The sequence below is a fragment of the Danio rerio genome, chromosome 12 (assembly GCF_049306965.1).
Source record: "Danio rerio strain Tuebingen ecotype United States chromosome 12, GRCz12tu, whole genome shotgun sequence".
NCBI classification, from domain to species: domain Eukaryota; kingdom Metazoa; phylum Chordata; class Actinopteri; order Cypriniformes; family Danionidae; genus Danio; species Danio rerio.
In genome coordinates this window covers 37,942,776-37,969,487 of record NC_133187.1, presented here as the reverse complement: position 1 = coordinate 37,969,487, position 26,712 = coordinate 37,942,776, and the positions used below count along the sequence as shown (strand labels likewise).

Below are 26,712 nucleotides of genomic sequence, written 5' to 3'. Positions count from 1 at the left end.
ACCCCTTCCCATCACTCTCTTCTCTAAAGACTTGAAAGAAATGCTATTACATAATAATTTACCCCTAGATGGCGTTGTATACAAACTTTTAGAAACATAACTCCCACAGGATTAAGTTTTGACCCTGTTACCTTTCTGCTGTAAATGTAGAAGTAATAGTATTAGTATAAATTAGTAATATGGCCGAGAGCTTTAAGAGATTTATAATAATAGTTTGACGCCATTTTAAATAAACAAACTTTGCTATGGAAAACTCAGTTAGGGTATTATTTTTGCCCTGAGTAGTTGAAAAGCTCTGACAGTCTTTTTATGTCATTTTAGGCCAATAAAGGAGCAAAGAAAAAAAAAGCCATTGTTCGGTGTACAGTACCTGTGTAGGCCGCTGTTTAGGAAGAGCAGTTATGCAGCGCATTGAGGCCTCAAATCACAATAGATAGACAGATAGATTCTGTAGAAAATAAACCTTGATGTAAAGTAGATTTCTCCGTCATTAATTGTAGAAATTTCTAGAAAATACATGCAGTTTCCAGAAAATTTACTATGCTACACCGTTAATAGCTCACTAGGTGCCACTACGATGGCGTTTTTTTTTTCTTCACAGTTTTTTTTCCAGGTGGTGAAACCAGGCGCGCACCCGACAACGAAACGTAAAGGCTTGGTCGAGCGCGCTCGCAAGAGAAACTGAGAGTTTGAGTCACATCATTGGCGGCTGAAAGCTATCAAAACTCGCCAAGTGTTTGCCCTCGACTATCCTTGAGGTTTTTTGAAGGTTTGTTTGCCTAGAATACAAAGGGAACATTGTTGTTTCAGGGTTTAATACCTCAACTTAGCTCTCTGGCACATTTTGGCGTCGCGATGTCTTATTTATTTGCATGCACTTGCTGGAAAAGGTAAATCAATCGTATACCAAAGAGTACTAGAGAGTTTACACAGAATCTACCCCTGACTACAAAAGGTGAGTGTATTTTTGTTATTTTCCTGTGCATCTCTGTGATTGTGTAAACGGATTTTGTACACAGTAGCTCATGTTTTGTTTTATGACTTATTGTATTGTTTTGTTGTGCTTTATTGCCAGTAATTATGTACTTTGGGCTTTAATCGAATAAATAAACTTCACATGAATATTTTTTTGGTTTGTTTATAAATGCGTTGGTAAAAATGTCGATTATTTAGATATGTTTATAACATCTTTTGTTTTGAAAGTTTCTGCAAATGTTTTATTACAGACTCTATGCAGATAACAAGCTCAAATTCTCCCTTACCTTTTAAATAATCCCGTTATATTTGAGTAATAAAGATAATCTTTGTTCACCTGCTCAGGTGCGACGCCCAGTCGGTCACAAACACAAACGTCTGCATGTTCTGTTCTCTGATTGGTGCGTTGTAGCAAAGTCCATGGTATGATTGGTCAAAATGACTGTATGTCAAAAATGAGTACGTTGCGTAACTACTGCATGGATTTGGATGGATAGAGCCTAATGAAATATCTAAATTTGGTGACCCTAACTCAAATTGTGTTTTTTTGTAACTCAAGTATCGAATCGATTGATCTTCTTTTTGTTAAATGCCCACATATTAAAGTGTTTTGGTCTGATTTGTTTACATCAAAATGTAAGTTTAACATTTTTCTATGTGTGATATAATTTGGTACTTTTCTCATGACAAACATAACAGAATTTATAGGCATTTCATTTATCTGAATGGGTACATATTATATTCAAAAATGTACATGTTTTTATTACATATTTTGCAGAATTTTTATGTGACTTAAATTGTTTAATTACTACATTACAAAATTTTTATAGTAAAAAAAGTGTAAAAACCGAAATTCTATAGGAAATTTGTAAATATTATTTAATTTGATAATTCTGCCTCTGTATAATTTTTTTATTATTATTTTATTTTAGTATATATATTTTTTTCTCTTTTAATTAAATTTCTTTTTCCTCTTGTTTATTATTTTACCTGATGTCATCCAGTGTTATGGTTGTTAATATGATTGTATTTTTAAAACTCAAATGCAAAAAGCCCAAATGAAATGAACAAAAATACATTTAATTTTGCAGAAATTCATACTAATAATGAAAATATAGGCTAAGTTGGAAAATGTCAGGTCTCTTAGCATCTGTTACAGTTTATAATGTTCGATAGATAGATAGATAGATAGATAGATAGATAGATAGATAGATAGATAGATAGATAGATAGATAGATAGATAGATAGATAGATAGATAGATAGATAGATATGTTTTGTAGAAAATAAACTCTTATGTAAAATATACTTCTTCATCATAAATTGTTAGAAATTTCTAGAAGATGCAAGCAGTTTCCAAAAAAAAAAACCTCTATTTCACTGTTAATAGCTCATTAGGTGCCATTACGATAGTGCCATCCAATGTTATGATTATTGATATGATTGTATTTTTAAATTTAAAAGCCTAGTGAAATGACAAAAATGCGTTTAATCTTGAAGAAATTCATAGTATTAATGAAAATGTAGGCTAAGTTGGAAAATGTAATGTCTCTTAGCATCTGTTACATTTTATAATGCTGTTTAGTCTTCTACACTCGTCATCTATTCCATGCAAATTAAGTTAAAGAGAATTCTAACACTTATTGTTTCTGGTTTCATCCTTTTCAGTCAGGCTATACCTTTTTCTATTTGCAATTAAAGTGTAAAAATAATATGTATTTTTAAATGTTATTTTTTCACATGATCTGTTTATAATGAACTAAACATAATATACTGTACACATTTAGAATATCATTAAAAGTAGGTGTTATTCTAAGACAAAGTTACTACTACTTACCACTACCATATACTACTTAAAAGGATCAATTAAAATGCAATCATAGTACATTCGGTTGTTAATCATGTACTGATTAGATAATGTGTTGCCAAGTTCTACTGGGGTTTATTCACCAATTTTGCAGTTTATTGCATTGTCTTATGACGCAGTAAAAGATTGTATAGCTTTATATGTGAATGAACTGAAATTATTACTTTTAGGTAAATGACCTGCACTTTTGTATCTAGTTTTGAATGTCATTTAAGAGAAAGCTTGTTGAATGTTTAATGAATCAGCATAATGTTAATATTAATGTTAGAATATGAGAAACGTAACACTCCAAACTTTAAACTTAAACACTCCAAACTTCTGTTTGAGAGAGTTTTAACCATCCAGCAGGTGAACAACTCCCAGACCTTGAATGTTGTGCTATATTTATTTTTAGGGCGCTGGTATTCATCAGATCAGCTACCTTTTATGCCAGTGCTAATGCTGTTACTTACAGTTTTTCCACTGCAAGAGTCAAACAAATATAAATACAAGAAAGAATGACTGACTTCAGTAAACTGTTCAACACAAACTGCTCCTGAAAGAGTACTCTGAAACCTGAGGGAAAATATTGATTTTGTAATCAGATCAGTTGAATGTGATTAAATAGACACAACCTGTTAACAAGGAACGGATTCATCAAACGGTTTCAGTTCTGGTTGTGATGAGATTGTGTTTGCATTCAGTGGAATTTGTTTCAGTGTGATCAATCTTTACGATGGGAAAACATATGTAGGTGGTGTTTGCTTAAATGCTCACACGTTACAATCAGGTTCCATTAGTTAATGTATGAACCAAGAATGAACAATGTTTATATATCATCAAAATCTAAAGATGTAAGTAGGGCTGCACGATATTGGAAAAATTGCGATATCTCTTTTTATTCTGCAATTATATATAGCGATATGAATACAATTTCACTAGATGAGTTGAATAAATGTTTGTAAAGAATCTATCATTTTAGATCAATTGGGAAGTTCTGTAGGGAGTGCATAACATGTAATAAACAATGTACAAGCATAGATAAATTTAATAAAGAAAATAATGCAAATTAAATAAACAGTGTTTTATTGTTTTCCTAAGAGTCTGAATGTATTTAGGCATACAGTAATTGAATAATCAAATGTAAAATAATACTGCCTAATCTTCGTTTTATTAACAATTCATTAAATTCAATTTCTTTTACATACCTTATTCGTTAAAATAAATTGTTATTAATTTTTTTAAGTCACAAACGGTATGTTTTTTTTTTTTATGAATGCTTTTAAAACCCTCACACGGTTGCAGGGCTCAAAAACACTTGCAAAATTATGAATTATAATCCAGACTCAACGTTGCAAATATTCGTGATGTGACTATTGCGAATGATCCCATTGCAACATTTATGCTTAAACGATATGTTGTGCAGTCCTAGTTGTAAGCATTAGTTAATGCACTGTGAGAACTAACAAAAATGACTTTATTATTCAATTAACTAATGTTAGCAAGGATGAATAATACATACTGTAATAAACATATTGTTTATCCTAGTAAATACATTAACTAACATTAACTAATGGAACCTTATTCTAAAGTGTTACTGTATGTACCTTTCTTACAAACAAGGCTATTGAGCTATTTCAAATGAAGCTTTAAAGGCTTGTAGAGGATTTGTTTTACTTTGTACCAAATTTTTTTAATTGAACCATATTGTAACCTTTTTAGTCTTTATTTATAAGGAAAATCTAATCATTTTTATTTAAATAAAAACATTTCAGCTCCCATTTTATTCTGGATACAGTTAATAGTAATAGAAGAACACCTTGTAATGCATTTGAAACCTAAAAATGTGTACAGCGTGCAGAAGTGAATTAATCTTTACTATGTGGTTAATTTTTAAAGGTTTTGAAAATAAAACTAAGTCAGTCTGTCACGTTTTTTTTAAAAGAGTGATTAATGAATAACGGGCAGATCTGGCTGAGCTCCAAGTGAAGGAATTTCTCCTATCAATGATTAATGTGTTAAATGTCCCCTGAAGTGCCTTAAAACTTGCAGCTTTATTTAATGTGTTTATGTAAATTTTACTGAAACAGCAGGGTGAGACATCTCAAGCAGTTTTTTTAATGCCATTAACATTTTTTGAACATCACTGCTTGGATAGTGCCTTTAAATTTCTAAAGCCACACATGACTTTGTAAATTAAAATGAGTTTTTAAAAACATTTGCAATGTATTATCAGACCAAGCCATACCTGCCAACGCTCCTGTTTTGTCCAGGAGTCTCCCGTGTTTCAGATCCATCTCCCGCCACCCTCTTGTTTTGTTATTTCTCCTGGAAAACTCCTTTAATTTCACCCTCCACCCAAAGCCCCCTCCAGCACCAAATCTCAAAGGTTCTTTCACATCAAGCAAGCATGTCTGAAGTGAAATAATCAAATTGGCATCATTGATCAATGTTTATAATGAAAGACTAGATAAAATCTGATCGTTATATAAGGGCTGAGCGATTAATCAGAAAGTAATCGAAATCGACATTCATAACCTAAAATTGATTCCATTTTTTTAGGTTGATTAATTAATAAATTTTTTCCCAATTATTTTCCATATCTCGTGTGGAGTCACGTGACCTCATTCTTAAGACTGATTTATACTTCTGCGTTGAGCGTAAGCGTATGGTCTGGCATAGCTTTCTTGCGATCGCATCCTCTTAAAAAATGTAACTGCATGTCGCAACGATGCATAGTGCAGGCTTTGTAGTTGGTCGGTTTAATATCGGTGACAAGCGTTTTGATTAATTTCAGTTGTTCAACGTTGACGTTCAAAAAACAATCATAGACTGTAGATAGTGTGTGTCCTTCTATTATTTTAAAATCAATTAATGGATCCTTCGGTAAAAAATCTCTCACTGCTAAAATGTGAACATATTAACTGTACAAAACTTGTCGGTGAACTATAAGGGCAAAAAATAAATACATAAAATAATCATTCATTAATTGTAATCGAGTTAAAATGTTCAATTAATGCAGATTTTGATTTTAGGCCAAATCGCCAGCCCTAATATTATATATAACACTAGCGGCTCATCAGAAGACTAACTGTTCAGTTCATTTAGTTTAATTTGAACAAAATTTAAGTGGAGGGATGGATTTCTTATATTTGCTTACAAATATTTTTGCGTTTAAAGAGGAACGAAAGTCATACATGTTTAGAACGGCATGTTAATGAGTTTCTGTCTCTCGGGATTTAGTATTTAATTTGTAAAGAACAAATCCTTTGAGGCAGTTTAATAATTGTTTTTAATCATACAATTTTTTTTCTGAAAAAGCAGAAATATGTTTGTTAATCAAAACATGAAATGTACAGTAGTTTGTAAATCTAAGTACAGCTAGAAAATAGTGTAGTTCATATTCTAGCATTCAAAAATGTATGGTCACGAGACTTAAAAAATACAGGGGTTTTTTTTTTGTGTGTGTGTGCTGAAAATCACAAATAATCACTCCAATAAGAAAAACACTTATCAGTAAATAAATAATGTTAACTTACCTCAAACATTTGAGTGGTTGTGTAACTTAAAGTTATATAATCTTTTTTATAAATGATATAATTCATGCCTATATATATAAATGTCTGAGACCACACCTTTAGAGAGAGATAGCCTAATAGCCAGGATGGGCCACTCTTGAAGAGCATGAGGAATGACGTTTTAATAGCTGTGTGATATTGCTGCTGTTTTGATGTTGCTGTCACTCCCACCGAGGGTGTGTAAAGGGAGTTTTATTTCACTCAATTTCACTCAGTATCTTCTCGTAACTCTTTACCTGCATGCTCATACTTGCTCTCCTCTCTGATCTTAGGTGCTGGCAACCATGGATCACTTCACCTCCATATCCCACCGTTTTCATCTGCTCTTTATTGCGTTATGTGTCCTGCCTGGATCTCTGGCCCAAACCTCAATCCCCAGAGGTTGTGGAACCAACATGGACTCCTTGTATTTTAACTTATGTGACCTCAGTGCAGTCTGGGGTGTAGTAGTCGAGGCGTTTGCGGCTGCAGGTTTGGTGGCTTCTTTGATTCTTCTTATTGTCCTGCTGGCCAGCCTTCCCTTCATCAACAGCAAGAATTGGCGCAGTTCGTTTGGACTTCACACGGTTTTTCTGATTTTCACATTTGGCCTGTTCGCCCTCACATTCGCCTTTATCGTTGGGAAGAACTTCGCCACTTGCGCGTCTCGTCGCTTTTTGTTTGGGGTGTTATTCGCCGGATGCTTCTCATGCCTTCTTATGCAAGCCGTAAGGTTGAACATATTAGCCAGGAGGAACTCGGGGCCTAGAGGTTGGGTTTGGTGTTTGGGTGCTCTAGGACTCTGGTTGGTGGAAGTAGTCATCAACACTGAATGGCTAATCATTACGATTGTACGATACCCAGTTAACATAACCGGAACCATTGCTCCTGTATTAGCCATTCCCTGTAACATTGCCAATCAGGATTTTGTTATGGCGCTAATATACGTCTTAAACCTACTGTTAGCAGTCGTAGTAGCATCCGTACCCATAATGGCAGGCAAACACAAGCAATGGCGCAAAGACGGAGCCCTCATTCTGGTCACAGGACTGCTTTCTGTGGGCATCTGGGTGGCGTGGATTGTCATGTATGTGTCCGGGAATGCAAAAAATGGTGGACCGACATGGGACGACCCTACATTGGCGATAGCGTTGGTGTCTAACGCATGGGTTTTTCTGCTGCTCCACACGGTGCCGGCAGTGTGTAGCCTAAGTGAGGAAGGGGAAGATGAACCTGTTGCAGAAGACATGTACCCAAGCAGAGGGTACGAGAACATGCTGAAGGAGCAAAGCGCACAGAATATATTTATGGAGAATAAGGCCTTCTCAATGGATGAGCCTAACGCAGGTAAATGGAAGCTTCTTTACTTTGTATTTGTAGGTTTCTTATCTTAACTTTACAAGCTAGTTCTAGTTGGGGATCCATAATATAGCAGTGACCATATCTTTATATGGAAATATTAATGTGTTTTTTATCAGCGTAGGTGTGATTAGGCGATATCGGAAGCAAGTATTTTGATACAAAAGGCTTTTATGCAAAATATAGAAGTTCTAAACAGTTGCCACAATGCTTTTACTTAGTTGTCTGGGGTTTTTTCCAATGTTTACACCTCCCAAAATCTTAGCATATTACTGTCACTTCTTTCAAGTATTTATTTAGAAGCAGTTTCTCACCTTCACCAAGACTGCATTATTCATTCATTTATTAATTCAATATCCTTTTGGCTTAGTCCCTTTATTAATACGCGGTCGACATAGCGTAATGAACCGCCAACTTATCCAGCACGTTTTTACGCAGCGGATGCCCTTCCAGCCACAACCCATCTCTGGAAAACATCCACATACACACACACAGACACTTATACACTACGGTCAATTTAGCCTTCCCAATTCACCTGTACCGCATGTCTTTGGACTGTGGGGGAAACCGGAGCACCTGAAGGAAACCCACGTGAACGCAGCGAGAACATGCAAACTCGACCTTCTTGCTATGAGGTGACAGCACTACCTACTGCGCCACTGCGTCGCCGCTTTATATTTTGGTCAAAACTGTGATACCGTTTTGTCGAAATAACTAAATAATAAATATTTTAAATACTAATAGAAATAATATTTATTTGGAGTAGATTTTTTTACTAGTCAAGTTTGTCACTTTAAATCACCCCAATGCTTCTTCGTTAATTAAATTATTCATTTTTTTGATAATAAGAAATAAATAAATAAATAAATATATATATATATATATTGATTGTTCTCCTGCGTTCGCGTGGGTTTCCTCCGGGTGCTCCTGTTTCCCCCTCAGTCCAAAGACATGCGGTATAGGTGAATTGAATAAACTAAATTGGCTGTAGTATATAAGTGATAATGTGAGAGTGTTTCCCAGTACTGGGTTGCAGCTGGAAGGGCATACGCTGTGTAAAACATGCTGGATAAGTTGGTGGTTCATTCCACTGTGGCGACCCCTAATGAATAAAGGGACCAAACCAAAGGAGAATGAATAAATGAATGATTTCTAACAATATTTTGGTTCCTAAAAATATTTTTATATTATCAGTGTGCAAAGAAGTTGTGCTGCTTCATATTTTCATCAAAACTGTGATAACGTTTTGTCAAAATAACTAAATAAATATATTAAATAATAATATAAAAATATTTATTTGGAGGTTGATTTATTTACTATCTAAGTTTGTACTGTCACTTTAAATCACCTTAATGCTTATTTGCTAACTAAATGATTCATTATGGCGACACCGTGATCTCCCCGTGTTCGCGTGGGGTTCCTCTTGGTGCTCCTGTTTCCCCCACTGATTAAAGACATGTGGTACAGGTAAATTGAATAAACTAAATTGGCTGCAGTGCGAATTTGAGAGTGTATGGGTGTTTCCCAGTACTGGGCTGCAGCTGAAGGGGCATCCGCTGTGTAAAACATATCCTTGAAAAGTTGGCGGTTCATTCCGCTGTGGCGACCCCTGATAAATAAAGGACTAAGCCATATAGAAATTATATATTATTATTATTATTAATATTATTATTACAGTTAATAATTATAATAATGTTATTTAACTAACCCTAAACTTTTGAACAATAGTGTAATAAAATTTTGTAACATGACGATCTCTGAAATCAGGCCTAAAATGTGTCTGAGTTCACATAAATTTCATAAGTTTTTTTGTTTACTTCATCTCTTGGTTCACTGTAAATGGACACGCGCATTATTAAAAATAATTACAGTTTTAATGAACAGATTCTCAGCACTTAGTCCTTGCACTATTAGTTTGTCAACAACTCCATTCAGTGAAGCCAAATTCAACTGGTAGTGCCAGTTATAATCCAGAAATCAAATATGTCAACAAATCAAATATATGTGTCAACATAACTGAAGGGAGAATGAACGTGTGTGACTTTGAGAGAGGACAAAGCTGCAGAGCATGCTGGAAAAGAGCTGCATTTCACAGATAATTGCTGCTTACACCTCTGAATTTGATACAGTATGCTGATGTTTGAATCCACTCACACTAATATCTGATCGCACGGTTCACCCTCCTCTTCATCCTCGCCCTGTCGACGTCTCTCACTGTCTTTGTATTTGCACCTGCTTGTTTCCTCCAGCCAAACATGCAAATATCCCTTCTGCCTTTTGATGTCCATGAATTTGACATCAAAACATGAGCGTTTCTGTGCATTTGTGCATTCAGAACTGTCATTTCATGTGCGTCAAACCCTTCTATTCTGAATCAACAATATCCAACCGTGTTTGCTCAACCAACTGACTCACAATACAGTTACACATATTCAATCATCTGTCAGTAGCAATGCAGCCATATGTCTAACATTTCCCCATGTCCGTCAATATTTGCATAGCAATTGTGGTTTTGTGATGTGGAAGGAATGCATCTGGTTGCTTTCAAAAGTTCAGAAGTCATATCGAGCTAGTAAATGAACACCCGTAGGCGAATGGACAACCTCTCCCACCATGGCATGAGTCAATAGGTGCACATACTGCTCGTATCAGAGTCTCTTTAGAGACCCTGAAGTGTGTGTGTTTGCATTAGCAGGTCTCCACAGAGACTGAGGCGTGGCAATGGTGTCATCAGTGTTTCACAGAGCAGGAGGACATTTCTGACCCGCTGCGTCAGTCCAGTCTTATCAAAGCACTGTGTGTCAGAGGCCCTATGAATGCACCTATCAGGGCTGATAGATAACTGGAGATGTTTGTTGAGAGATTATGACTAAATAGAGTTATATATCTAGTTACTTGGAAACATCCTTTGTTGCTGTCGTTCAATACAAGTGAATAAAATATCTCATTCTATCTATAACTCGGCCTATCAATCTGTTGGTCTATCTATAATTCTGCCTGTCATTCTGGGCTGTCTAATATTGATTAGAAACATTGTATAAATACGTAATGCACAACTCATAGCCTTATAAAATACAATTTCACAATACATTTTTTCTTATTTTTTATGTAAGATTATAAATGAAAGTGTCGATTTAATAAACTGTAAAAAGTAATTAGTTTGTTGAAAAAGTAAAAAAGAAAATGGGTAAACCTGTTGCCTTAAAAGCGACAAGTTGACTTCTTTAATAAAGTGAGTTAAGGATTTGCCAATATCATATTGGCTTTAAATCATTAATTAAACTATGAGCCTAATTATAAAAATTAAGGTATAACTTTTTAAAGTAAAATCGATCAATCGCTTTTAACAGTTCTTACATTTCTGTATAAAACAATTAAAATATCTTCCATTCTAAATAACAAAACAATGTAAAAATGAGCAGGCAAACCAAATTTAAATAAAACTAAACAAATAAAATAAAATAGTAAGACAAATAAAAGACTTAATTCACTGTTTAAAAATAATTATATATATATATATATGTATTGTTGCAACAGAGGCTCATTGTGAAAACGTACCACCGTATAAATTTTCAGAGAGCGTGAATTAAGTAGCCAGAGCTATGTATGGCTGCATTTCAATTTAAGGGTGCTTTCACACCTACACTTTTGTTTCGGAACGCGTCTCGTTTGCCCAGTTAGCGCGGTTCATTTGGCATATATGAACAGGGCAATCGCGCTCTGTTCCGCGCCAAAGTAATCGCTCCGAGATCGCTTGAATTAGGTGATCTCGGCTCGACTGAAACGAACCCTGGAGCGGTTCGATTGCAGTGAGAAAGCGATCCGATCCGAGCGCGGTTATATCACAGTGTTTTATGGATATGTAATAGGCTTACGGCTATATGAAGAGAGAATTATGAGTAGGGCGGGAAGTTTCGCGAGTCTCCGGATGCCCGCAAACGAGTGATGATCTCCCGGTAATCTCGCGTCTCCCTCCCGGTCCTCAAATAGGCATCGTCGCGCACCCTTCTCACCCCTCCCCACTGCATCTCTCCTCAGACACGTCGCGCGCGTGCACCCTGTCAATCACCACCAAACCCCCACCTCTCCTGACAGTTTAGCGGGACGCTGCAAAATAAACCCTGACACTCTGACCAATGTAAGGAGAGTTTACTCACACGTGACTTGTTTTAGCTCTTTTGGTCCGATTAGAAACTTTGCAGTGTGAAAGCGAACCGCTCCAAGAGCAAAGAGCAGCGAACCGCTCCAAGAGCAAAGAGCAACAATGTAACAATTGTAATCTCTGTTTCGGAACAACTGAATCGATTCACCGGTGTGAAAGCACCCTAAAACAAATACTACAAGGTGGTATAACTCCGCTGACAGCTTCTGTTCCTTTTTGCGCAACCAGCTGAATCCTTAACTCAGTATAGACGGCTTTCCCACTGTTACAAGTGCCCAGTAGCTTCCCACATATGATAGCAGACTTTAGATGCAGAGAGTAGTTGACCACAACGACAGGGTTCGAGTCCGGTGAAGAACGGTTCCAGAAAGCAATAAGACAAAAACAAAAGCCAAAAAAAAAACTAGTAAATAACAGGGTGAGAACATGGTAAGATCTGAAATCATGGTAAAAATCAGGCGACCACTAGGGCTTTTTTTTTCTAGATTGCCTTTGGAAACACTGTATGTTGGCTTTAAGGAAGGGGATGGGTGGGGTTGTCGTCGGTTGGTCAGTCACCTACAGACATTAAAGCAGCAGACACCACTGGCACTCGCAAGGGAAATTTGAGATCTGAAAAAGCGTACACAGCAGCCTCTGGTGGATTCGCGAAAACAAAAACTGCAAAAAAACGTACATCCAGGTACGTATTTCGTGCTCGTATTTCGAGCCTGTGTTGCATCCTTAGAACAAACATATGCAGCAATTAGTGGCACTTAAAACATTGTTACTCACATAGGTGTGTTTCAACTGCAGTGTGACAAGCCAATTTTTATGATTACTTTGTTTAAAAGAACACAGTTTTTGATCAGAAAACATTATTAATTAATAATTAAAACCTTTTTTATCTGTTGTAGTCAATAGAAGCAACCGATTATTCAAAAAATGCCTTTAACGTAGCGAAGTGTTGAGTGTGCTTCTTATGTGAAAGTCTTTTGCGTTTAATGATTTTAAAATCTCAGACAGTTTCAATAGCATTTTTGAGCAGTTTTGGTACAGCACTAGTGTTTTCCAATTTGGTGGACACTAGGGTTGTAACGGTATGAATTTTTCACGGTATGATAATCGTCTAAAACAATACCACGGTTTGACGGTTTCGCGGTATACGGTATGTTACAAATGTTACAAAATAATAGAACAGTGAAGCAAATTTGACTTTTTCCAAATAATATATTTTTAGTTACTATAAACAACACCACTTACAATGAACAAATAAAAATAAGAAAATAATAAATAATGTGTCAAAGTCCAAATAAAGTCCAAATAAACATGGTGCAAATCCTCAGTAAAAAATAGATATAAATATTTACTATACTATAAATAGTTAAATAACGAAACTAGATTCAATATGGAACATCCTTAGGTTTTATGTGCCAGCATGGATATGGTTGTCTATGGATATGGATATGGTTGTCTGCAATGCAGACAAACAGCTGCACCTTCATTTGCGTCTTTTGAAAACAGCAAGAGCAGCAGTTCGTCTTTGCTGTGTCACTGTTTTGTCATGTTTCTGTGCTGCTGTGCATGCAAAAGTACTTAGTATGAGAATTATTTCATGCAAAACTTTTTTTTTGCGTTTTATTTAGCCGCGCATAAATGTATGCCTTTCTCTCATTCCGTGTTGTTCAAAAAGCTTGGTCCACAAACAAAAGCGAAACCTATGCTTATTGGTTGTGATATAGCGAGTTTGAACCAATCTGGGCATGGAGGAGGGACAATGCATCAATGTATCATGTCTGGTTTGTCTGGAGACACAGTGACGAGCGTTTCTTTGTCAAATCAGCGTTGTCAAATGTTGATGACGTAACCGCACTGATTCCGGAGCCTCTGAAAGTCCGCTGAGATTCTCTTCTTTATGCCAATCTTTGAATTGTATGAATTGGATCAGCGGATCAAAAGTTATTAAACATTTAAGAGCAATACTTATTTTTAGCCGCGGGCGGCTGTCTCGGTCTTTAAGGGTTAAAACCGTTGATATGCAATTGTTCATGGTATGATAATCGTGCACATTCAAATCGTGGTAAACCGTCATACCGGTATATTGTTACAACCCTAGTGGACACGCACCCTTACTGTGCCTGAATTTTTAACTGGTATTTCAGGAGTTCACACTTGTCTGATGATTGATAATAAAGCTTCTTTGGCATGCTGTCCTGGGAAAGAGCCCTGAGCTTATGAGATCCTCGAGCGCTGGGCCATTTGCATCCATCCCATTTGCAGTGCAAGAGGGGAGTTTAAGCTCAGGTAGACCTTGATTAACTCCTCCGACTTATTTCTGACAGATATCTGACAGATATAGGATGGCTAAGGAGAGATGTACTCTTGCTAAGAGCAGGGCTATGGTATCAATTTGGTATGTTCAATTTACTTAGCTTGCGTGTTTTGTTTTGGACTGTGTGAGGAAACTGGAGAACCCTGGGAAAACCCACGCGAGCATGAGGAGAACGAGCACACTTCACACTGAATTGAAAACTGGTTTAGTAGGGACTTAACCAGAGACTTTCTTGCTGTGGGGCAACCACGCTAATCACTGGGCCACCGCATCGTCCATCTTGAAAGGAGGGAGTGTAGGGGTGGGATTCTTCAAGATGAAGATACTGGGATAAGAACACTCTGGTTATTTATAGAGTCGTGAGCTGATGCGGGACAAGCTGTGATCAATCATAAGCACGTGATCCTCTCAAAATTAGTTCATAAATAAATTTTACCATATATTTTTGTAAATCAGCTAAACAGAGTTTGATTTCAACCAAATTTATACTGTGATTCATAGAACAATGGGTCATCTACATTCATTGTATATAGCAGCAATGCATTTTTTCGTCTTCAGAACTATAAAGCATACCATGTGTGCCACACAAAGTCTAACCATCTAATATTTCTCTTCTAACTTTTTTGTTTTTCTCAGGTAACAAGCCTGTGTCTCCATACAGCGGCTATAACGGCCAGCTGCGCAGTTGTGTTTACCAGCCGACAGAACTGGCCATCATCACAAAAGGAACGGGAAATGTGAGTGCACGTATTTTACTACTCATTTGACTATGCATACATATAACCACCGAGTCTTGTGGTGGTTGTCCACAACAAAAACATAAAACAGAGAGCTACACATTCACAAAAAAAAAACATATTTACATATATGCTTGTTGCTGAAGACCTGAATGTTCTCATACGCTTGTGTTCACCTGTCATATCTATTTGGACTGTGTTTTCGATTATAGCAGTTGGAATCATATGACAATGTAATTCCTCGAGCGTCCACAGGCACTCCACCTCGAGCCCAGAGCGGCAGCACCAGCCCCACGACACAACTTGAAGATATGAGAAAAATATATACGAATGTATGTAGGGAACATTGCTTTTTTTTTTCTTTTTTTTTGGGGTGTCTCCAGTTTGTTGCCATTTCTCTTTCATCTGTCTTCCTTCTTATTCAGCATGCATGATACTGATCAACTGACATTTATATTGGTCTTATGTTCTCTTTTTGGTCTGGTGATTAACAAAATGTCTTGCTGTTTTTTAAGGGTGATGATGAGTAAATAAAAATAAGGATTAATAGTATTATTATTTACCACTTGTTTGGCATACCTCTTAAAGGTCCCATAAAATTAAAATAAAGTTAAAGATGTTAGTATCAGTATTATTCATTATTAGAATATCTACAAGTTGGTGTGCTCCAAAATAGATCACAAAATTCACATTTAGAAGATACACTATTAGATTACACACTTTATTAGGTACAGCTGACCAGTACTGGGTTGGACCCCTTTTTGCCTTCAGGACTGCATTAATCCTTCATGGCATGCATTCAACAAGTTATTCAACAAGAAATTTTGGGTACATTTTAACATGATGGCATTACGTAGTTTCTGCAGATTTGTTGGCTGCACAATATTGTTGATTCAAAATTCTGACCCTACCATCCGAATGTCGCAACAGAAATTGAGACTCATCAGACCAGGCCATGTTTTTCCAATCTTCTATTGTCCAAGTTTCGTGAGCCTGTGCGAATTTATAGCCTCAGTTTCCTGTTTTCAGCTGACAGGAGTGGCATCTATCTGCCTCAAGGTGTGTTGTGTGTTCAGAGATGCTCTTCTGCAGACCTCGGTTGTAGCAAGTGGTTATTTGAATTACTGTTGCCTTTCTATCAGTTCGAACCAGTCTGGCCATTCTCCTCTGACGTCTGGCTTCAACAAGGCATTTTCACCCACAGAACTGCCGCTCACTGGATATTTTCTCTTTTTCGTTCTCTGTAAACCCTAGAGATGGTTGTGCGTGAAAATCCCAGTAGATCAGCATTTTCTGAAATACTCAGACCAGCCCGTCTGGCATCAACAACCATGCCACATTCAAAGTACTTAAATCAGCTCTCTTCCCAATTCTGATGCTCGGTTTGAACTGCAGCAGATCGTCTTGACCATGTCTGCATGCCTTTAGGTGCGGCCATGTAATTGGCTGATTAGAAATTTGCAGTTTGACAGGTGTACCTAATAAAGTGTCCAGTGAGTGTATAAAACTGATATAAACATGTAAAGCTTGTAGTTTGTCACTTCCGCCTAAATGGATCAATGTTTTTATTCACGTCAACTCGTACTTAAGTTTCTCATGAAATCATAACCAATCAAATGCTCTTTAGTATCTGAAATGCCCCGCCCCTTTCAAGACGCTTCTCTTTTGCTTTTCATTTAATGCACTTGAGTTCAATGCTCTCACTGGCAAAGCTGTAATGAAACAAAATACTATTGGTTGTTTTTAAAAAAGAGAAGAAGTTACACTCTGTTTCACGCTCTGTTTTGGTTGAGATTAAAAAATAATATTTCAAAGCACTTTACAGGACCTTTAAAAGACGAGCCAAACTGTTGATACAGTTGGAACTGCAAGATGTTGACTTGCAGTTGTAAGAAATCAAATTCAATTTGTGAGGCAGCCTACTAAACAAAACAAAACAAAACAAAACAAAACAAAACAAAAAACTAAATTCAGAAAGTTGACTGAAATTTATAACTTAATATTGCAAGATATAAACATGAAATGTCCTATGCTGTAGACTACAATATTTTTAGCCCTCCTGTGAAAATTGTATTTATTTTTCAATTATTTCCCAAGTGAGGAATTTGGCGGAAATGTTATGCTATATATATATATATATATAACATAACTTCTGCGCCTACTAGTTAATTAGCTGTACTAATAGAGAAGACTCCAGATCAGTATTTACATTACTGTGATGGGTTGGGGTAGACGTTAATAAAATACAATAAACAGCAAATGTAATAAATAATATAAATAATTTATATTATTGATAGTGTGCAGTGATGGTGTGTTGTGTCTGGAGTGTTGCGGATGAAAGTGTTTTTTGGCAGAAAGTGTTTTTCTGCGAATTAATTTTTTTCATTGATGTGTGAGGAGGGGGATCGGTAAAATGAGGTGCCCAAATTATGCCCTGATGATAACATACTAATACTAGTAGGCCCAGAAGGCCCCTACTGGCCCATATCAACAGCTGATAACTACTGATAAAGCCCATTCAATCGAGGGATAACATTTAAATCAGCTGGAACAAACTACTGTTGTCCAATCATTAGACAAGCCATTAAACTGAATACTAGTATCTTGCAAAGTAACTATAATGTTGTGTTTTGTCATGCTAACTCTAAATCTATTAACTGTTAGAAATTAGTTATTAAAAGTATTATGTTGAAAAATGATCACCGTTAAACTTGGGGAATTTTTGCAAAAGAATTACAATTAGACAGGAAGGCTAATCTTTTTGTCTTAAACTGTGTGTATGTACATATATATGCAATTGCTAGAAAAACGTCAGAGCTGTGAGATGAAAAGTCAAAACAATTATTTTATTTTATATTTTGTCCAGTGTCATTTTTTTGCCTTTAATCTTTAATCTTAAACTTTTAATACAGATAAATGTATGTTACAAAATTTGACATTATTTTATTATGAATATCAGTCTCATAATCACCCAAACAAAACATCCTTATCTTTTCTCCTGGTGAAGAAAGCCAAATCTGTACTTGAGCTTCTGAATTCTGCCATTTCTTGGTCTTACGGAGCTTCTCGCTTGATTACTGATTACTTGATCGTCTGTTGGGAAATGTTCTCTTTTCATTGCCATTCATTCTTTCACAATCTGCTTTCATTCCTGGAGTGCACTTGGTGACGTTCTGTCTGGGATGATGGAATTTAAAGGCCATTTTGATTTTTGTGTTGTTAATTATCATTACTTTCATTTTTTTGCAAGGTTTGAGGGCTTGGATGGAGAAATCTAATAAACTAAACTGTATGTTTTCTGTCTTTTTCTTTGGAAACAAACTCAAATATAATTCCAAATCACCTCTTTCATATTAGATCTATCTATCTATCTATCTATCTATCTATCTATCTATCTATCTATCTATCTATCTATCTATCTATCTATCTATCTATCTATCTATCTATCTATCTATCTATCTATCTATCTATCTATCTATCTATCTATCTATCTATCAATCATTATTTATATTACTTTATTTGATATCTTTCTGTTTAATAATCACAGACATTTTTATATGCATATCAGTTTGATATACTGTTAGTTTGAATGAGTGGATTGTAATTATTAAGTTGTTTTATATTTATTTATTTGTATTTCCTTGATTCATATTTGTTTGTGTAATATTAGGGTATCCAAATGTCCTGATGATTGATTCTGTCTAACATTTCCTCTTGTTTCTCGCTGTAGGGAAATTTCATCAGGAGACCCCAGTGATCAACTCTCGACAGGTGTTATTTTTCCTGGCATTTCTGAATTAATTATTTAGTTTTTCAATCGCTGTGGTCGACTGGACAGTCCAACTTGAACTCTGACAAACTCTGAGCAACACTTATTTTAGTTTGCTCCACCAAAAGGCAACACGATCAGTTACTGTACGTGATATTGTACAGTACAGGCTTGTTTGTGCATGGGACACATAAAAAAAGATTAGTTGTACCCGTGATTGTATAGACTACTGCAATGCTACCAGCTGTGTTTGCTAAAGAAAGCACAGGTCAGCAAAGGGCTGTAAAATAAAGGTGTGCTGGATTTCTGTCACTGTAATGACTTCTCAAATGCTGCTTCTACCACTCTTCATGTAGGTGGCAACACCGTACATACTGTATGCATAAGCCTTAATTCGCATATATATAATATATTAATAATGTTTGTTTATTTTGTTGCAGCAACAAGATTATTTCATTATTTTCCAAACTTTGTATTTATTGACAGTGCATTTAACTGAATACGGTTTCAGACTAAATGCATATGTTCTGTTTAGTGATGTACACTGTAAAAATGCTCCACACAATTCATTCATGTTGTCCCAACAGAAATCGATTAAGTTAAAGTGTCAAATTGAAGTGGACTGAACGTAAAACAATTGAGTTGTCCCAAAAAATCTCAAGAATTGTGTTGTTTGTACATTTTGAGTAAGTAGTTTGATTGTAAAAGATATTAGTGATGGGAAGTTTGGATCATTTTACTGACTCTTTGAGTCAGATCTTTGAGTCTCGTTCATCGAGATGAGCGAATCTTTTTTCGAGTCGTTTTGTTCATTTGTATCAATTTGCCAAAATATTGTTAAAATGTTACGAATTGCTTCCAAACATCTACAACTAGCCCAAAAGGTTGATCACATGACAATTAAGTCATAAATGGAAGACTATCAGAAGAAGAAAATAATAATTCGATGTTTACCTGCTCTTTTTTCTATAAAGGTATTGTTGTCTCTTTGCTCAGCTCACCTCTTCATGTCTTCAAATGTCAGTGGTTCGTTCACTTTACACTGACAGTCACATATGATCTTAACCAAAGTACACAGTCTGAGCCGGTAGGAGCCATTATAATTAGTTAGTTCACCTTTCAATTCAATTCTTTTTCCGGCTCTAAACGCATATGATTGGCCCGTGAGGAACAAATGATTCAGACCCGATAGAGGACTCCAGAGATAAACAGATCTTTTTCTGGCTCTAAACGCATATGATTGGCTTCTGCCTTTCCACGATAAACAACTCAAAAGACTTGAAATGAATGATACCGCCTGCACAAATTTGTGTGCTGATGAACGAATCACTCCCTGAGAGGACTTGTAGTTCCCGAGTCATACTGAAGATTCATTTAAAATAAACGAATCGTTCATAAACGACCCATCACTAAAAGATATCTGTTAATTAACATGTTTCCATATTTTGTGATTCACTAATGTTTTCCTTTTATTTTTGGTTGTGAATTATTGGTTGTGAATTGGTTGTGGTTTGCATTATGGGACCTCGATCTCTGCTCTGTTGATTTTTGATGTTGAAAATTTTACTTTATGGTTTAACAAAGTGACTTTTATTTTGACATTTTAGTAGTTTGAAATAATATAATTACTAAAAAATAATGTATTGAGAGAAAAATCTGTAAAATAACAGAAAATGTACTGGCAGTGTAATGCTATGTTCCCACCAGACGCGGATAAATCGCGCGTAAATAGACGCAAGAACATTTCCCACTTAGATATGCTTGCCGTTTATAGCAGGTTTGGCATGCTGTCCCGGGAGAGAACCCTGAGCTCGGAGATACTTAAGTCCAAGGCTCCCACCCGGTCAATAAGCAAATAAAGAGATCCGAGATCAGGTAGGTCTCGAGGGCTCCCCATTAGAAAAGGGAGGAAATAGAGGAGATGGGGTGGAGGGGGGGGGGGGGGGGGGGGGGGGGGGATTCTTCCAAAATGAAGTTAGAGTAGTAGGGAGAAAAAAACGATCCATTTATAGTAAGCTTGGATCACTCTGATTGGATTATTACTGATTACAGATGAGAAGGCAGTTGTGCTCAATCTTATCATGTGCTCCTCTCGAAATTAGTTTGTGAAACTTTAATTTGTGTTTGCTTCATTCGCGTGTCAAAATCCGATTAATTCGCGTGTCATGTTCTTTTTAGAACAGATGCGGATTCATGTCATGGGCAGGGCTTCTGTCTGATCGGTGACTCTAGCTTCATTACTAAATGGCTAACATGGATTTTAATGAAAAAATAACTGTTTATGTGCTTTATGAAGGCTGAAAAAAAGCGTAGACTCGGGTCTTTACATTGACTTAACATGTAAATCACTAGCACTCGACGCTTCTTCAACATCTGGTGTGAACGCAACATCAGGGTCCATCTATTAGTCTTATGACAGAACTGACAGCATGGGTTAAAGTTAAATGTAAGCCTTTTTAGCACATGTGAAATGAAATATTTTATTTTGTTAATTTATTTTAATTAGTTTCCAACTTCAATTCATTATAAATAGGAGTCAATTTTATTTTAGATTCATCCAATTCAAACTGATCACCTTATAGGTTGTGATTTGGTCTGATTTAGATTGATTAACCTAATAAATCCTTATTTTAAGTTAATGGTTCATCATTTACTTAAGTCGCTTAGAGTCAGTGTTCTGGCCTGATCCATCTGCTCATGGACGCATCCTCGCCAGTTCTGGTTCTTAGATGGAGGATATAACTAAACTAATTTCCTTTAAGTAATATTAGGCCGCCCCATGCTTGCTTATATATGAAGAAAGTTTGATTCAGCCACTAGATTATATCATACTATTTCAGTGATTGTCAGTAATCAACAGGACTCTAATGCTGTGCCTATGCTCCATCCATTGAGCCTGAATGTTTGACTAATCCTGGTCGTAGGCTGCGGAAACATCAGCCTAAACAATTTACATGATTTCAGGAGATATTAGAGTTAAACAAGAATTTTACATTTATTTGTCAGGCAAAGACTTTTCTATTTCAATTCACATAATTAAATAACATAAGCCAATTCAGATTGTACAACATCAATTACTCAAAGATACATTTAAGAGTTATAAGAGATTAATACCTGAACATGTAGAAATAGGTTGCAGCATATAAGCCTTGATGCAGAGCTCAGAGACTCGTACACTGCAACGGGGCATCCTGGCTACAGAATCCCACAGACACTTCTGCACCTTTCCCTTAAATACATAAATCTCAATAAATTCAAGACAATAAAAGCTTGACCAAGACCCTTAACTGGTCATGAGATGGTGTGAAGAGCATTTTCCCTGGAGTGGAGCATCTTATATTGATTATATTATTTGATATAAGGGAAATTGTAAAAATATTACAGTGAAATTAAGACCACTTTACCAATCACACTGAGACATTTAAAATGACACCAAACATGAATATAGAGCCACAAGATACACCGTATTAAAAACTTGGACATTCTGTGTGGAATGTGAGTGAGCTGCTCTGGTGGAGAAGGTAAAGCTGAGGGCAGAGGGTGCATGTTCGAGATAGTTGAAAACTGGTTCCCTAGCTGATCTTCTCAGATTAGAAAGTTTATTGTTTGTTCTGGACAATTTTCGTGGTCGTGTCTAGTGTGGAATTCCATAACAGTTCTCATGGTTTAATATTATGGAGATACTTAGCATCCTAACAGCTGTTTATTACAAGGTCCTTGTACCATAATGTACAACCCAGACAATATATAACTTTAAACTATTTAAAATCTTAATAAAAGTCACTTTATTTTACTTTTCACGGTTAAAAGTTGTTGGAAGAGAGATCAAGCTCCCATAATGCAATTTATAGCATAAATAAATGGGGGAAAATAACATGAATCACAAAATACGGAAAACTGCTACGGATATTTTTAACAAAAACTCTATTTTTGAGCATACAAATCGACATTTGAAAATTAAATAACGTGGGAGGTTTAGTTGGACTGTGAAGCTCTTTGTGTGTATATGACCTCTTCACAGGGACATCATCAGGAATAGTTCCCAAAGGGAAATTCGCTGAGTGGAAAATTCCCTTCAACCGTAACCAGTGATGGCATTTACATAGACAGTGATGATAAGCTCTTAACAAGCCTGAGTCACAGGATGAAGGGTTTTACATTGTGGTTATTACATCAATGCATTTTTATTGTAACTGTATTAAGGCCCATTCACACCAAGTACGGTAACTATAAAGGTATATAACTATGAACAAAATGGTTAATTGGAGATTTTGAGGCAAAAATACCCTTGTATGAGTTTTGTTTCATATTTTTATGTTAGTTTTTTATATTTAAGCAAAATCACAGTGTTTTTTCTCCTGAATAGCTCAAGTGCAAATATTATATTTATTATAAAACATATTAAGCTATTACTGTTTTATTTAAGACAGTATCATTTGATTTTGTTATTTTTCGCCAACAAAAATATGAACCACAGGATTGAGTCTTTAATTAAAACACACAGCAGTGATTCATTTAAATCCATATTTTTAATTAAGTAAACCAAATAATTTAATAAAGCAGGTAACTTCTTTCTTGAATGAATCAGTTGTTTAGATGAATACAATAAATGAATGTTTCAATGATGTAAATGACTGTTTACTGCTCATAAATAAACATTTCCATAAGATTATCTTTCAGGTTGTTTAATATGTTAGTTAAAAAAAACTGTAGTGTTCTGGGATGGATAGTTTTTGGTTACAAAAAATAGCCTACAGAGAATGTTTCCAGTAGGTTTTTATTCCCATAAAGTCATATCAATAAAAAAGGGATGGGTCAACTATGAATGAAGATTCTGTCATTATTTACTCCTCTTCATGTCATAAAACATTTCTTTGCATAGTTTTAAAGATATTGGGTAGAATGTTTGTAAAATAAATTAAAAACAATGCAGATGGAACTGAGAAAAAATCAAGTTTGTGTGTAAAACATTCTATGTTGAATCAAATAAATTATATCTTTCTAAAATACTTTTTGTCTGTTGCTTTTCACCTTTAACACTATAATGACTTTAAATTTTCTTCAGGGGTAATTCTTTGTCCAAATTAATATGCAAGTTATTGAATACCATATATTGTAGTAATTGGACAAAAAAGTGATAGATTGACATCCCTACTTACAGAAAATTGTTCTACCTCATTTCACTTGGCGGCCATCTTTAAAACACCTCTCGGGCAGTATACTCGGGCATTCTGTCTGAACAGGGAAACATCAAATTCTCCAAAACTGTAAGTTTACGATTACATTACTTATTTAGAATCATCAATAGAATTAAGCAACAACTGCCTTAAGTTTTGTTACTACGTCAGAATCGATCAAATTCAGCATTTTGTCTGGTTGCCAAGGCTAATGTGCATGCACACTTGAAAAGAAAGAGATCACGACACCAACCTCCTTGATGGTCATTTCTAGATATTATCATCCTCTGAATAATGTTTTGTCAGATCGCACTGGTCTTCTGAAATAATTAATAACTTTGTCGTGATGCCATTTCTCCTCCAGAAGTGACAGCGGCTCCTTGTTTACAAGTTTATAGGCATTTGAGTAGTTGCTGTCATGTGATTTGTGTTTTGTCAGTACCTCACGTTTGTTTCATACTGATTACAAAACCAAAAAAGTTTAGTTTTCAAGTGTAGTTGGTTCATTTAAAAGCACAGATTTCAAGCTTTATGTGGATATATTCTTTATGTCTGTGAAGCAAGTATTCACTGAGATTCCAGTGCTTTTGTTGACCACAAAAACTTTGTAAAAGCACACGCCTGGTCCCCCTGAGGAATGTAAGTCTATATCGATCAATGATTGGCTCCTGTACTAGGCGGTGCTTCATTCACCATATTGACCCTTACACTTTTCCCCATTCAAAACTATACGAGTAACATGTCTTGAGTATTCTATAGTCTTTAACTATATGACTATATTTTACAGTAAAGATAAACAATACTGTAAATACATGTCCAGCAAGATAAATGCCATTGTAAATGTAAAACAGTCTTTTTACTGTAACTCACAGCAAGTTACTGTAGACAGGATATTGTTAACAGTGTAGTAATTAAGGCGGTTCATTCCGCTGTGGCAACCCCTGATTAACCAAACACCCAGAGGAAACTCACGTCATCACGGTGAGAAACTCCACACAAAAATGGCAACTGGTCCAGCTAGGACTCGAACCAATGACCTTCTTGCTTTGAGGCGACAGTGCTAACCTCTGAGCCACCAAGTCGCCCCTAAAAATATTTTACAACAACATTTTTCACAATTTGCCATTTTTACTGTATATTCAGCCTGATCTCACGAGAAAACGTAAGTACTGTATTTTACGTTTTGTCAGTTTAGTGGCTAATTCGTACGAAATTGTACAATTTTTAAAAAGGAGGCGTGGCACCTAACCCCACCCCTAAACCCAACCGTCATTGGGGGATGAGCAAATTGTACTAAAATGTACGAATTGGATAGTACGAATTCATACAAATTAGCCACTAAATGAAAAAGTTATGAATTGCTGTGAGATTGTGTTGGTATATTTTATACAAAATTTGACTTTGTGGTATGGAATTTTCTTTACAAAATAAATAAATAAAAAAATCAGCAGTACTGAAAATAAAATCTGAATTATTTTTTTAAAAATCTGCCAACTATTATACACAACACAATCGAGGTACGCGTGTTGTCACTGTTGTGGTACCTTTTCAAGAGGTACAAATTTTACTTTAAAAGGTCTATATTAATACCTCAAGGGTACATATTAGTACCTAAAAAGTACAAATGGGTTCCTCTCAAAATCTTTACATACTAATTTTCACTTTTAAGCTACCAATATAGACCCTAAACGTGTACCTTTTGAAAAGGTACCACCCCAGTAGCAACTCGCTTACCATTATTTCTTAAAGTGCAGTGAAATGTAGACCTGCACGTTGTAGTATGTACCAGTGTGATAAAATGAAAATATCAGTTTGTCTTTGAGAAAGAACACTCAGTCGCGTGTGGCTTCGGGTGACACGCATTTGATCTTTTTATAAAATTAAGTTGCAAATCAACTTAACAGAATGTTTTTTTTTCCATCTAATAGCAATTATACACAAGAGTTTTGCATACGCTGTCAACAGCTTTCTCTTCTAGATAACACAGGCAAATGCATAAACAAATTATTTTATGTATCAAGGCCATCAGTGCCTCTCAATATTGCACTGAAAGTCAATGGTGTCCAATTTTGTCTAGATTGCAACTGTTGTTTTCTAGACATCACATACCAGCATCTGGATTAAATTTCACCCTGATGAGACGCCAAAAGCCTTCCATGTAAAATTTACAGTAGAAACACAAATCACCCTCTTGTTTTTTGAGTTAAGCATGATTTAGCATGAGTCTGCAGTTTGTTGTTTGTCTCCGATCACCTTCATCAGTGGAGACGAGGTCTTCTTGGATGTCTTCCCTACAGTCTGTCCTGTCTGTGTATCAAATGTTGAGCACTGCCGGTAAAATCTAGTGGCTGATTCTATAGGTAATACGATAAGCATTTTCTCCTCATGTTGAGAACGCAGTGTGCTGGGTATTTAAGGAGAAAGAGGACTGAAAACCCTGTCCTTGAGACTCAAGCATCAACATTATATGGAATGATTGTGGCTGTTGGAGAAGGAGAAAATTTGTTTGATGATAAGCAACTTTAAGATCACTAAAATAGAGTCCATAGTCTTCAAACGTATGTGTGGATCAGTTTCTTGTTTGTATGGATTCTAGATTGCATAAATTTATGGGATTATTTGTATGGTGACCTTACCAGAAAAGGCGCCTATAAATTTAATTAATTCTCATTATTCTGTAGCTTTTTTTCTTGAATAAACTTTGCTGAGGAGAATATGAACAGTGCCACTTTTCCTCCAAATGCTGTTTAACAATTTTTTTTGTTTAATACAACAGCTTTTTTTTAATTTAAATGACTGAAATGTTCACTTAAGGGCATTT

General features: G+C 35.8%; 2 protein-coding genes across 9 annotated transcripts in view; one reads left to right on the top strand and one right to left on the bottom strand.

The window, feature by feature from the left end:
- btbd17a (BTB (POZ) domain containing 17a) overlaps positions 1–1,438 on the bottom strand; it is a 58,609-nt gene extending 57,171 nt beyond the window's left edge. For 2 of the 7 annotated variants that reach the window (XM_073918802.1, XM_073918803.1), the window contains exon 1: positions 371–642. The gene's annotated coding sequence lies outside the window, so the exon portion shown is untranslated. Of the gene's footprint in view, positions 1–370; positions 643–1,262 lie in introns of those variants that run through there. The other 5 variants (XM_073918806.1, XM_073918804.1, XM_073918805.1 and 2 more) reach the window with 5 other exon arrangements.
- On the top strand, positions 648–23,723 carry gprc5c (G protein-coupled receptor, class C, group 5, member C). 2 transcript variants are annotated; one of them, NM_001109713.1, is given in 5 exon segments: positions 648–955; positions 6,670–7,723; positions 14,845–14,945; positions 15,158–15,277; positions 18,676–19,032. In NM_001109713.1, coding segments are annotated over 4 exon segments (1,290 nt in total). In that variant the 5' UTR covers positions 648–955; positions 6,670–6,681; the 3' UTR covers positions 18,703–19,032.
- The last annotated feature ends 2,989 nt before the right edge of the window (positions 23,724–26,712 follow it).